Source organism: Elgaria multicarinata, chromosome 4 (assembly GCF_023053635.1).
Source record: "Elgaria multicarinata webbii isolate HBS135686 ecotype San Diego chromosome 4, rElgMul1.1.pri, whole genome shotgun sequence".
Lineage (NCBI taxonomy): Eukaryota > Metazoa > Chordata > Lepidosauria > Squamata > Anguidae > Elgaria > Elgaria multicarinata.
The window spans coordinates 26,424,072-26,439,071 of NC_086174.1; the positions used below are offsets into that span (position 1 = coordinate 26,424,072).

The window sequence follows — 15,000 nt, forward strand, 5'->3', positions numbered from 1 at the left end:
TACTTTAGATGGAAACGCTGCTTTCAAAGTGTTCTGATGATCAGCTAATGCTGTCCTGTGTGCTGAGCCATGGAAATAATGCTAATATTTTGATTTGCACATTGTCTCAAGCAGATGTTTTCATCTGGCTGACAGCTGTGGTTGTACTCTTGCAAAGCTCTGGGAGTGCAAAGAAGTGACCAGCAGTATACTTCCACCATTAAGTTCCTTGTTCTTTTCCAAGTCAAACAGGAATTGGTTTCATAGAGTTATGTTCACCTTTTGATGCCAGTGCCACGAGCTCCATATGAAAACATAGCTATAAATATTGGCTCTTTGGCTAATAGCAATTCTTTCAAAATCTCTCATTTAGCACTCTGTTTATTGACTATTTTTGTTACTATCATCTTATTTATCACTCTCTGATCAATTAATGCTCCAAGAATTTTTTTTAGTAATTACAAATAAATGGTTGAGATATATTACCGCATATTTGGCTGAAGGTGCCCACCCAGGAACATATATGTGAGTGCCATTGAAATCTATGGGGCTGTGCTCCCAGGTTTACTCACAGAAGACAATACAAACTTTCCTGGCAGTGGCTTTGCAAATGGTTTGCCTGCTAAACCTCTTTTTATATTCGGGGAGGTTTTTTTTAAAAAAGAAACTGGCCGCTCAAATGAGTCAGTGGTCTACTTAAGTTAAGAAGTATAAGAATTATGGTTCAAAGATTTGAAATTATTCACAAGATTGCAGTGACCCTGTTCAGATGACCTGCTAAGCCACAGTGGTTAAGCATTTTGAGCTAAACATTATGGCTTAGAGTGTTGTGTGAACCATAATTTAGTGTGTCGTGTGAATCATTCCTAACCATGGTGGCTATATAACCATAGTTTAGACACGCTCACGAACCGTTTTCTGCAAAAGGGTTAGTGGCCTAACCATGGCTTAGCATGTTGTTTGAACAGGCCTAATGTAGGCAACAGTTTAGAGTGGGTGCATCTGTGTCTGGGGTTTTGGACCATTATGTATGCTTTTGCCTAGTCTATTGTGAACATATAAATATGCGTATTCACAATAATTCCCTGGGCAGCCGCCTTCCCATCTACCCCAAATGTGTACCATGTTTTCTGTCTTGTTACCATGGCTTGTAACTCGTCTAGGAGCATTACGCTTGGGAATGTGACCCAGAGTCAAGCGTGTCCATGGAAGTGGATCTGTAACTAGCCACATTTATTGTTTTAGAAGTGCTATTCACCTGGGGCTCTGCCTGAGCAGCAATTTTATGCAGTTATGGATTGGGATCATGTGTTAGATGCTCCATTGGAAAAAGGCTACATGCATAGGCCATGAACGGTCTGATAGCCACCCCTTGAAATGATAAAAAATGTTTTGCAGCCTCTGCAAGCAAGCCATGCTAAGGCACTGCTAGGGAAATGTTTGCACATGCAGTTGTCTTGCATGAATAAACTCTGCAGCAGAGCCCTATAGATTTCAGTAGGATTCATATGAACATTTGCACTGGCCCTTTCAAGGCCCTACCTGCAGTCTGAAGTGGTACGCCACAGAGGTCACAGTTAGACCTATATGCTCATCTGTTAGACCTATGTATCTTCCATGTCATTTATCCTTTTCTCTAGTTTTTCACATTTCAGCATCTCCCCAAATCGGAATAGGTAGACAAGAGTAACAGCAGCCTTTTAACTTTCCCTGTAGGATAGATATATTTCAGCTTAGATGACCCCCGTATTTGAACTTTGGTCTTCGCTCAAAACTTCATTGTCAAAAGTATTTGTGTGTATGAACTTTTTTGTTTTTCTTCTTAGGTGAAAGATATTGGGCAATATTTCAGGCATCATCTTCTGAAGTCTAGGCACAGAGGAGCATTTGAGCTAGCCTATGCTGGCTTTGTAAAGCTCACTGAAGTACTCTCAAGGTAAATTGCACCAATGGCCATTAACTTCTTTATTGTTTAATCTCTTCCTTACATGCAGAAAGGAGTCACTTATCTGGATGTTACCTTGGTCTTTCGCAGAGGTCTGAGGGAGCCTCCAGCATTTTAGCCCCCACCTCCAACACATCCTAATGGCTCAGTTCAGACAACACATTAATTAACACTGTGTGAAAACTCCAATCAACGATTGAGTTTTTAGGAGGTACTCCCCACACAACTTATTCTAAACCCACTGTTGTGTGACTGTGGGCTACCATGAAGTTGAGTAAAATCCATTGCGACGTTTGATTGACAGTTCCTCTGCCCTTTCTTTTCCCCAGTCCTTCCAATATTATCCCATCAGCCATTGCTGCAATAAATCAATCAATCTTGGTGGCTCCCGTAGAAGGGGAATTTGCCTCTTTCGCCTCTCTTGCCAGGGAACTCTGTTGCTAGTGGGAAAGATCAACTCAATGCAACGGAAAACTCCACAGAGCCCTCTACACAACACATAACACAATGGTTGTGCAGGAACTCTCCTCTGCACAGCATGGATATTCTGTGTGGAGTGCTTTCCCTAAAAATGCTCCATGGGGTGGATTTTTCCCACCGGACAATACATTTCTCAACAGTGGTGTAAAAACTCCATCGTGGAGTTCTAAAACCACATGAGAAACATGTTGTCTGAACTGAGCCAATATCTTCCTTAACCAAGAACTCAATGCTCTCTTGGCACCTTCCTCTATATACTTGCTTCCTGGTAACTGAAAGCCAGTCCAAAGCACAGGGTTTTGCAGTATTTCCAAAATATGCTTAAAGCTAGAATGAGTCTCTTAAGGTGCAGTAATTCCATAATGGTGAAGCAGCCATTGTGAAGCCCCCCCCCTTTCTCTCTCTCCCTTCAGGATATCTTATTTATTAAATATTCAGCCCAACATTCCAGAAATATACTCAATGCAGCTTACAATGTGGAGTTCCTTTAGTGTTGTCTGCAAGATGCCTCCAAGTATAAGAGCCAAGCTACATCCCACATACTGATTCTCTTCCCCTCCCCCCTCTCTGTATATCTGCGTAGAGCACACAGTTTTTCTTCAAGCTGGTTGACTTCTAGTATTGGAGCAAAAATGGAAGAAAAATGTGAGGAGATGGTCTGCTGGGGGAACAACAGTGGTTGAGAGCAGGGTCTGAGGTCCCTTGTCCACATGCCCCCTTTTGCACTTCCAGTTGCCCCTCCTTAACAGGATTGAGGCAGGCCTGAGTTAAAGACAGGGTCTGCTGCATTTGTGTGTAGCTTGGCTCTAATTGTTTGATAGCATGCTTGCTACAAACATAAGAACCTAAGAAGTGCCCTGCTGGATCAGACCAAGGGTCCATCTAGTCCAGCACTCTGTTCACACAGTGGCCAACCAGCCATCAGCCAGGGATGAACAAGCATGAGCACCCTCCCACCCATGTTCCCCAGCAACTGGTGCACACAGGCTTATTGCCTCGAATACTGGAGATAGCACCCAACCATCAGGGCTAGTAGCCATTGATAGCCTTTGCCTCCAGGAATTTATCCAACCCCCTTTTGAAGCCATCCAGATTGGTGGCCATCACTACACCTTGTGGAAGTGAGTTCCATAGTTTAACTATGTGTTGTGTGAAGAAGTACTTCCTTTTATTTGTCCTGGATCTCCCACCAATCAGTTTCATGGGATGACCCCGAGTTCTAGTATTTTGAGAGCGGGAGAAAAATGTCTCCCTGTCCACATTCTCCATACCATGAATAATTTCGTACACCTCTATCAAGTCTCCCCTTAGTCTCCTCTTAGTCTCCTCTTTTCCAAGCTAAACAATCCCAGTTGATGTAACCTTCCCTCATAGGGGAGATGCTCCAGCCCCTTAATAATTTTAATTGCCCTTTTCTGTACTTTTTCCAACTCTATAATACAATTTTTTAGGTGTGGTGACCAGAACTGTACACAGTATTCTAAGTGTTGAACTGTATCCACAGCTGTATTCATATAGGATACTTGTATCAGTGAGGGATGACTGGGTTCTAAGTTGGATTCAAGTCCAGCCACAACCAGCGTGTGCTGGCTGTTGTCTCCCCACTCAGCCTATGGGCTCACCCCATGTAATGATATGGCCAAGAGGGGGTCTTGGTCTTAGAGACTGCAATGAGACAGACACATGATGGGTCCTAAATGGAGTTGGCTCTACCGTAGTTTGTTTGTGTAGAATGGATTGTTCTTCTTTTTCTTTCTTAGGGTGGGTGGATATCCTAGCATTTTACTAAGCTTGACAAAAGTTTAAGCAAATTCTGAAAAAAAAGTTACTGTTAGTATTAGCCTACAGAGATCTTGGGGAAGAGTGGAATAATTCCTCTCCCCCCCCACCTTTTCGGAAATTAGTAAATTTACTACTTTCAGGAAAGTCCTGCAGTTTTGTTTGGAAATTCTCACTGCTTTTCATTGGCTGGTGCATGCATTTTATAATTTATAAAGGTATACAAAGGAAGACTTACACCAACTGTGATGCATAATATTTTTCCATTTAATTTTAATTTGTTCTCCACATACAAACTAAACAAACTAAAAATCATTTGGGCACAGTCCATATTGTCAGGGCTGAGCTGTAGGCAGCTGTCAGAGGGGAGCCAGAAGTTGGGCCAGGGAGTCAGAGCTGAGGAACCAAGCCAGACGTGGGAGCCAAAGAACACAGAAACACACCAGAGCCAGGAAGACAGTTGTTGCTCAGGCAAAGAGGAAGCCTTCTATAGCCTCCCTGTCAAGGAAAGCCCAGTGATAGACTTGGAGTGGGTGTGAGTCCAGAATATGGGCATCCTTCAGTGTCCTAGATTGAAGATGTTACGGTCTGCTTGTCTACTGGCTCACCGTGCAGGGCAGCTACGCACACAGCTGTGGATTTCCAGTTCTGGCCCCGGCGGAATACATTAATCAACACTTCTGCACTTGGTTTTACCACAATAACGTGGATAGAATTAGGGGAATAACCTTTTGAATGGCTTCTGCCTTGGGATAGGACACTGGATTTGCTTTTTTAAACCCACCATGTTTTCTGGGCCATTCAGAGGCTGTGTAGAGTTCTTCTACGCAGAGTTGGTATATTGCTTCAGCTAAGATCGTGAGCTTGGAAGACCAGGTTTGAAATCTCAACTCCATTGTGAATGAGCTAGGCAGCAAACATCTGTCTCTCAGTTTCGGTTTCCCCCTCCATTATGGGGATAATACTATAAACTTGCCTTATGGGCCTTTGGCAAGCGTGCCTTAAAAATAGAATGATAAAAATGTTGCTAAAAACTTGTAAATGGGTTTGTGTCTGAAAGAGTATCCTATTGAGAAATGCACCAGCATTTTTTTAAAAACAGACTTCTGCGCACGTAGGGCAAAATCCAATATTATGCAAGCAAACTACCACTTCTGCAGTGGGACTTCTCTTCTCCTGTTGCCCCCAGTGCCCAAATCACTCTGGTAGCCCCCCCCCCCAACTGTCTAGAGCAGGCTTTGAGGACGTGCAGGGGGCCAAAGGGGAGGGAGAACCGCTCCTTTTCCTTTCCACTGATGGAAGGCATTCCGTCGGCCGGAGGGTTTAATTGGATAGCACCCATGGCTCCACATCAACTTGGTCAAAACTTGTCTGGGTCTACATTCTAGCAGAGGGTGTGGCTGCAGTCAAGTGGGTGGAGTTATAAACATGACTCTTATTTTTGTGCTGCACACAGCAGGAAAAAGGCATTTGCATCCAAGGCATTCTTCCCAAATGTGTGCAAGGTTTCCTACATCAGATTCGTAGTTGAACTATGTGGGCCGGGGTGGTAGTGGTAGTGAGAGGGTGTGGCCTGTGAAGCCTCATGGTCTGCACTTGGTCTGTTAGCCGGAGGTTTTCCAGCCCTGTCCTATGGACTCTGCATTTCAGTTGGAAAAGTAGTGCACAGCATGAATTGACACATTGCAGTGGAACATTAGAATGTGAAGTAAATCTTTTTTCGAGGGTGAAGAATAGGAGCAGACATTGATTTTTCTCCAGATATTCACAGATAGGCTGGGTTCACACATTTATTTATTTTATTTATCTAAAGCATTTCTTTACCACCTTTCAGGGCTGAAACCCTTTAAAGGGCGTTCAGCAATAAAATACATGAACTATTAAAAGCAGCAAAAACGTAAACACAATAAAGCCAGCAACAATGGCAATAGCAGCAGCAAGAGTTATCATATCAGGAGAAAGCCGTGGTAAAACAATATATTTTCAAGGCTTCCTTAAAAACCTTTAATGACAGAGCATGGTGGACCAATGATGGCAGCTTGTTTCAAAGGTGCGGGGCCACTGCAGAGAAGGCCCTCTCGTGTGTGATCACACATCACACTAACAGATTGTGGATAACAAGCTACTCTGGCTAGGTGGTTATGCAAACAACCTACTGTGCTCCTATTAGACAGTGAGGCAAACAAGCTGATCAGGGTAGTTTATTTCACTGCCCCTCCTTCTCCTGTAGTTTTCCTGCCCAGCCAGGCAAGTATTCTAGCTTCCTTTGCAGTGGAAATAGAGATCACTTGAAACGAGCAGAGCGTGGGCTGTGATTTTGGCTGCTCAAGCAATGAGCCGCTCTGTAGGCAATCTCCGTAACCCACACTGTGCGACAGACAACACTAAATCGCCATAGGTAAAATAACTTACTTCAGACCATGGGTTCTCTGGGTGGCTTATTTGGGAGAAATAACCCACCATTGCGGGGTGGGGGGACATCCCAAAGACAACACACTAACCCATCATGGGTTGTTCCAGAACATAAACGATCATGGGTTACCATTTTGTGTGAATGCAGTCACAAAGTGCAATTTTAATTATTTTAGGGGTTTGCCACGAAATAATCTAGAGCAGACTGCTAAATTATTTTTAGCCCATTATTTATATTTGAGTGGGGAGAGAGGATGCAGATTGTGTGGGATATTTATTGTATTCATTGAAAATGATCAGAGTCGCTATTATGACTATGCAGGAGATTGTTTTAACTGGCAAGAGGAAAGCTAAATGGAGAAACCACAAAAACCATTTGCTGAATTGGAACCAGAGTAACTTACACATTGGCTAACTCTACAGTGTTTTAATTAGAGGTTTTGCAGATTAAGTACGATAAAATTAGTCACTTATTCCACCTGATATGGGTCAGGTCTTTTAACTTGGGGAAGGACATGCTTGACTTTGTGACTGCTGCTGTTGTTAAAACTCCATTTTCCCCTCTAGATTTTAGGGCAAGTTGTTTCTCATGGAAATACCTTTTCAGCCAGCCCAGAGGATTGTGCTGTTGCCAAGTTAAAGGGAGTAGTCTCCTCCATTTTCAAAGTCAATAGTTCTTAATGTTTTTATTACTTCAGGACAACCAAAGTTTTGCTTGCACAAAAATGTGGGAGTTAGTGAGTGACTGGACAAAATTGTATTACTTCTGGCATCATCAAAGCGGCACAATGTTATGGCGTTAGGGATTTGTCAGATTTCATTTCAGTATATTTTTCTCTTTCTGCTAGTCCCAGCAGGAGGGAAATAAATGTTTTGTTCAAAGATAAGTGCAACAACTTTTCCTTTCAGCTGTATGGTAGCTTGGATATATTTCATTTTGGGTTGCTTTCTTCATGAATTCTAGTTACTGTTATGTAATGTTTAGGGGGGAAGTAGCTGTAAGTTAAGTCCCAAGAAATGGAGACTAAGAGGCTCAGTTCAGACAACACGTTTCTCTACGCAGTGGGAAAACTCCACTCAACTGTTGAGTTTTTAGGAGGTACTCCCCACACAACATGTTCTAACTCCACCGTTGTGTGACTGTGGGCTCCCGTGGAGTTGAGTAAAATCCATTGTGGCGTTTGATTGATTGTTCCTCTGCCCTCTCTTCTCCCCCTGATGGTATCCCATCAGCCATTGCTGCAACAACAACAACAAAAACCCAACCCCAGTAGCTCTCTTAGAGTGGCACGCCCTCCTTTCACTTCTCTTGCCAGAGCACTTTGTAGCCAATGGGAAAAGTCAACGCAACGCAACAGAAAATTCCACTGAGCCCTCCATACAGCACACAACGCAACAGGGTTTTGCAGGAACCCTCCTCTGTACAGCGTGGATATTCAGTGTGGAGTGTTTTCTAAAATAAACCTCCACAGTGGGGTGGAGTTTTCCCTCCAGACAACACAATTCTCAACGGTGGTGTAAAAACTCCAATGTGGAGTTCTAAAACCACCATTGAGAAATGTGTTGTCTGAACTGAGCAAGTATGTTACCGGAGGGTCAAACAGACAATACTTTAAATATGTGCATAGCAGCTATGTCTGTTTTTCCTTTTTCTCTAGAGTAGGTGCAGGAGCCTGATCCAGATCAGGAGGGTGGGGGAAAACATTTTGCCCTGCTATGGGCCCGATTTGGATCTCCCCCCACCCCCCGGTGCCTGCAATTTCTGTTGCAAAATAGTGTTCCATTTGCTGTTTGGATCACTATTTTGCAATAGAAATTGCAGGCACAATTAAATTATTTTGGTCTCCGTAGCTACAGTATTGTGTTTAGTGGCTTCTCTAATGTTACCTGCATTACATTTTGGAAAGTATACAAAATGGTTAAATACTGCTAATGGGCTGGCTAAACTAGGTTTGAGCAACACCTGGGATCAAAGTAGAATTGAGGTTTTGCTCCTGACCAACAGTTCTTTGCTTGAGGCTGTTCCTGTAATTTTGACAGCAATATTTATTTTTAAGAACATTTGCTATGTGCAAATGGTTTATAGGCAATTCCTATAACTTCAGAAGAAAAATACTTCATGGCAAGAATACATTTCTGACACCTTGATAAGGCAAAACTGGGGTAATAAATTGTACTCTTGTAGCCCCTCTTGTTTATGCTGTTTAACATTAGTTAACATGTAAATATTGTTTAAAAGGAACCCAGTTATGTGGTGATCTTTTATTCCTATTGACTGGGTGTTCCCCATATCACATGTCTTCAGATTTTATAGTAAAAATGCGTAAAACCAGTATTAGTTAACTTATCCTCAGTTATTAGTTACGTTCACTCAATTTGATTTATTAAAATAAACCTCATGGTGATCATCTAGCTCTAGGGTACACAAGCTTTTTGGTCCAGAGGTTCCCAAGCATACACATACAAATTATATGACATTGGCCCCATTCAGAAGGCACCCTAAACCACGGCTTTGACCACAGTGGTTAAGACAGAAAGCCGGGTCATGTTCAGAAGACACCTTAAACCACAGTGAGTAAGGCTTGCTTTAGTCACCGTGGTTAAAGGCATGGTTTAAGGTGTCTTCTGAATGGGTCCACATTCTCCATAGGAGCAATTCCTGAAGGCATAAGCCTGACTTTGAACAGACTTGACTTGGTATTCTGAAGCTTTTGCAAATGAGCTCTTGATTAAAAGCTAAGGAATGTAGTTTCTCAATTAAGTCTGTTCTGTTCTGTGAGAAAATTCATTTTGGTTTAGCTTTGGCGTTTTATGGGGGGGGGGAATAGCCTTAGAGCAACATTGTGAGAGACTCATTAGCAACAACATTTACAACCTAGAGCAGAGATGCATAACCTGCAGCCTGCATGCGGCCCCTGGACAGATGATGTGTAGAACCCATGTTCTCTCCTGGTGCTGCCAAATTCCTCTTCATTGGTACCATGGCCCCACGCTGCTTATGGCACAAAAGCAGCAATACGTTGGGGTTGCTGGGAGGGGAAGAGGTTAAAGCCTTGTCCTCCCTACAGAGACCCAGAAGCAGTTGCCATGGTTGGTTCAGTGACGCTAAGGGCAGTGCCGAGGCCGCAATCCCCATTGGCATTACTAGGGATTAGGAGGCTTTTACCTTCCCCTCCCTCAGGTACCCCAAAGCAGCCTCCACCCCAGTGTTCCTGTGCAGGATCGCTGGGATAGGAGCAAGGTTAAAGCTGGAATGAGATACAGTCCTTGGAGCCAAAAATGTTGGGGACCCCTTTCCCAGAGAAAGAAATGGGGAGTTGGATTGCTATATTGTTTGTCTGTATCAGTTGTTTTCATATGACATATCCAGAAAATGCTGTAAACAACATCTGCAACTCAACACCTATTTTTTCCTTCAAAGTTCACCATGGATTTACGTGGTATGGCTGAATGGCAATACTTGCAATTATTAGATTTGTTAGAATCTAGGTTTGGTTCAGCTGCTTTTACAGCTTCCGAGTTTCACTTGTTATTGGAAATACTTAACAGCAGCTGATCAGTTATATCAACCCAAGATTCATGTATATAAATGCTTATTATCAGTAAATATGATATTCAGGGTCTAAGATAGGAATTTAATAAAGAACTGGATCGCCCATTTTGCCTAAGTAACAGATCATGGTTTTCGCATCCGTGCTTGAAGTATCTATGGATCTTAGGCTGTAGCTGCGGTCAGATGCCGCACAGCCTTCGAGTTGTCTGTGAACAATGATGATGTTGCCAGTGGGCTGCGCTTGATTTGTATCTCTCTGAGAAGCGGGAATATTGTTTCTGACCTTCCATCCTTCCTTCACCAAATTTCCCCTTTAGATTCTAGTATTTCATTTGTTTTCGTATGTTTGTCTATATTATAGGTGTAACAATGAAAGCCTGAACAAGCTACCACAGCAGTGGCTGTACAATGTACTGGAAGAAATTAAATCAAGTGATCCTTCATCTAAACTTTGTGCCACTAGACGGAGCGCTGGGGTTCCATTCTATATACAGGTAGATGGGTAACTGATTTTCATATGACGGGAGTTTCTGGATTGAGTGTATGTGATCTATTTTCTGGTTAAATGCATAGGGACCTTTTTTGGTTTCATTTTTTCAGCCTATTCATCTGTTTTACTTCCAGTGCACCTATATTTCTAAGTCCAGATGAAAGCAAAGTAACACATTCTGAACACATTTACAACTATGCAACCCCATACACTTCATCAATATAAATCCAGCAAAATCTGGAATGCAGAGCAGTTTGCTGGCATTTACCGAGAGTGGAATCATTCTCATGGGGCCTGTGCCTCAGTATTTTGGAAGGGCATGTAGAACTCAACAGGGGTAACAAGCTTTTATATTAGATGAAATCTCATTGTGTTCATCTGCTCATATAATGTGCACTCTTGGCAGAATGCCCCCCATGCCCCCAAACCCTGCTGTGGAGGATTGCACCACCCTCCAAGGCAGATTTGGGGGGTGCAGGGGGGGACAAAAGAAAAGGAAATCCCATTGTGCAAATGGAATATGCTCATATGATACTTGGTGGAACACATAATTGTTATTATGAGCGTTAGTAGTGTCACTTTTTCCTGTGTTACAGGCATTCTGCAGAGCATATTATGAAAGCAGAGGCATTTCAAAGTCCTGGAAGAGAATAAACTGTCCTTAGACTTACATCGTCTATCTAAAGAGTTAATCTGTGGTCTGAGCATTGGACTACACTTTTTGCCATTGTTGTTTGCCACGAAGGGGAGAATGTTTTTGTCCATTGTGATGGGGCTCAGCAATGTTATGATTCTTAGCAAATGAGAATAAATTGCATTTTGGGATATGTTTGTCTTTTGAAAGCATTCCTACCTAGTTACCTGGAAACTTCAGCTTTGAACATTGATGGATTCGACAGCTCTTCCTTTTTTCTAAAATAAACACTTTAAATGAGGTCCATCTGGGAAGATTTGGAACTAGAACTGGAGATTTGGAATGGACTTTAGCTTGAATAAATAAGATGCAGCAGGATGCATGTGTGACTTCTTGGGATGTTTGCGCAAAAAGGTTAAACTTTCCTCCTGCTCCTCCTCCCCTGCATAGTTCAAAACTGAGCTGTAAGTGCTCAGTAAAATGAAGCAAATATTTATTGACTCTCTACAGTTACATGATCCAAATAGAGATAATAATATATATTATTAGGAAAAAACCATATAGCATGAAGACAGGTGAGAGAATGTTTCATTGGAGCTCAAATATGTTCCTTGGATTTTTGCCATAGCTGTTTAACACTTATGCTATTGATTCAGTACAGTATGCACCTCAGTATGTATTATGTACCTACAGATTACTTTTTTTATGTTTTCGAAGGGATGTAGATTTAGTCACAGGTTGCTTTTTGAGGCTAATAAAATCTGAAAGGTAAAAACACCTTGAAAGTCACAGTAAAACTGTGACTTTTACATACATATATATTTCACTTTCTTATTCTCCTGTCTGACACTGCTCCTTCCAAGTGAGGCTGGGCATAGCTAGCGAAGGACAATGCAAAGGTAATATACACTCTGTAAAAATCAAAATAAAGGTACTGTTAAGTAGGGTTTCTTGGAAGCTTGGAGTAGGAATGCTGGAAATGCAGATAAATACATGCATTGACTAAATGCAGTTTCTACATAACCAAGTAAAAATTATGCATGCATATTAGTCCTGTGGAAATTATTTTCTGTGCTAAGAGTGAGATGAATTTTTCAGTGGGGAGCAGTATATAAATATTCTAAATAAATAAATAAATAAATAAATGTTTAAAATCTTTTTATTCAAAGGATTTTTGAAGGGAGATGGCAGGACAGGGGAGTTGGAAAATACAGCTCAGTGTCCCCCCTATATCCCCACTCATGATGTTCCTTAGAGTTAAAAAGCTCCATCACACTGGGGGGAAACACGCTCCCTACCGTCACTTCTTCTTTCAAAAGAGGAAGTACACAATGAGCACGAGGCCCATTCAGTCCACTGTTCTAATCACACTGCTTCTCCTGCACACAGCAGGAGAGAGCAGCAATTCCGTGTTTAAAAATACATCGGACTTAACGGGGGAGGGGGCTGGCACGCAAGGAAGGCCAGAAGGGGCGGAAGGCATGTAGGAGGCAGATGACGTCATGTGAGGGACCTGAGCAAACTCCGTGAGTGCCCAGTAACGACCATGCAATAAAACGCTCGTCGGATGGAGCTCATATTGTCCTTAGAAAGTTGCTTCCTGAGATGAGACAAGGCACAAAATAACTCATGCCTTAAAGGAGACAGTTTGGGAAAATTAAAATGCAAAAATGGCTGACGTAGCTCTACAGTTTTCATTAGTTTCACCTGCCTGCCTTTTTCAAGTGTCGTTTTTCAAATTAGTAACTTTCTGAGGCGATGCCATGAACTCTACTTCCTAAACATTTTCTCATAATCTATAACTGAAAATAGTGTGAACAGTGGTACAACAGGTGATAACTCGGTGCCCCAAATCATCACTCCTTTTTTCATCCTCCTCTTTCTTATGCTTGTTACTTTTTCTAATGTGATGATTACTTCAGTTCCACAAAGGGTGTCTGGGAGTTGCCCTGTTACGTGACAACTGGGCCCAATTCATGCAGCGCCACATACTCAGCATTACATTGCCATTTTTAATAAAATAGGCCCATCGTCATCCGCAGTGCGTGCATGGGGTATGTGCATGGGGTATGTGCAAAAAATGAAATTGAAAAAATATAACTATATCCTGTAGTACCACTTCTTTCTTACTCAGAGGACTTTGTTTCTGCTGCTTGTTTCTACACCTGTTAGTTCTTTTTGTCATCTTCTTTGTGTTGGCTGTTCATCTGGATAAAAGTTGGCTCTTCAGCAAAGAGTGATTTTTGGTTTTGATTTCAATATTTAAAAGTTCGCTTTTTCACTTCTGGGGACTTTAGGCTGAGATCTGATGCTCCCTGTTTGTGTTATGTAAATGCGTGTAATCTGGACTCTCAAGAAACCTGCTGGATCTGATCTGTTTGCAAAATAGTTTAACGTGCACCTTTTATGCTATATCATTTCCCCCCCAATTCTAGGCTTTATTAGCTTCAGAACCAAAGAAGGGCAAAACAGATCTGTTAAAAATGACAATGAAAGAATTGATCCATTTAGCTTCACCTTCAAACGCATCACCAAGCACAATCCCGCAGGTAATATATATCTTGCATCACGGTGCAAAATCGGTAAAACTATTCTTTTTTTGTTTAGCATTTTGTTGCTGTAGAATTGCAGTACAATTTAGCCAGCTCCTCGGGGTCCTAAATGAAGTTGATTGGCTTCAGATGCAGGCCAAAGGTACCATAACATATCATGTACATATTTTTTTTTTTAATATATATTTTTATTTTTCTACATTACTTAAACATACACATTACATTTTACATAAAAAACAACAACAACAACATACTGCATAATGTTGAATATTGAATACATAATATCTTATCTTAATAACATAATCAAAATTAACATACAAGTGCACCCCCCACCTCGGGATCTCATTCCTGATTCCAGAATCTCATACTTTCTTCTGCTGGTGGTTTCCCACTTCCTTTAGAAAACACAAATATTAGGAACTGTTTCCAAATTCCTTCAAAATCATTTGATTTAGCTATACCTCTTCTCCATTTAATATCATGTACAATTAACCAGTAGAATTCACTGTCATATCATAGGGATGAACATCAGGGGATGGTTGTTGCCATCATGCTATCCTTGTGGACTCTCATGGGAAATCTTGCTGGGTATTCTTCGGGAATCGAATGCTTGACTATACAGTCACTGACCTGACCTAGCATAGTAGTTGTTACCACCATAACCTTTTATTAGCGAGGCAGTACAAAATTTAGAACAGCTTCAGGGACATAATCTATCAATCTTGGTCAGTTGCATTAATTATGATTTTTAAAATACTATTAGAACAATTATACTGTATAATTTTAAGGGTAGGACTAATACTAAAATATCAGTAGAAAAAGATAATAAAACTTTCATAACACTTAAATAGATAGTAAACTATGCAAATATTCCTCAATACAGATAAAAGCTAAACGAAATAGATGTTTTAAAAAACTGCCAGATGCTTTTTAAGGTCAATGAAATACTGACAAAAAGCACAGCACTTCATCTCTAGTGCACTCTGTAACAAAATGAATTCAAGGTCTACAATGAGCTTTACATAATATATTTCCAACACTAAAAATTGTTCAGAGTTGTTGGGGAATTAACCCTTTATTTGTGTTTTCACGTCTCCATCAATGAAATACTATTGGTCCCAACACATACTATATAAACAGGCTTATACCTAAAAAGGGGAATGAAAGAATAAATTT

At 41.4% G+C, this 15,000-nt stretch overlaps 1 protein-coding gene across 1 annotated transcript in view; it reads left to right on the top strand.

Moving 5' to 3' along the window:
- Window positions 1–15,000, top strand: part of THADA (THADA armadillo repeat containing) — a 173,912-nt gene that overhangs the window by 36,319 nt on the left and 122,593 nt on the right. The window contains exons 21-23 of the mRNA XM_063123991.1: window positions 1,806–1,915; window positions 10,510–10,642; window positions 13,708–13,821. Of these exons, the coding sequence (XP_062980061.1) occupies window positions 1,806–1,915; window positions 10,510–10,642; window positions 13,708–13,821 (357 nt within the window). The remainder of the gene's footprint in view (window positions 1–1,805; window positions 1,916–10,509; window positions 10,643–13,707; window positions 13,822–15,000) is intronic.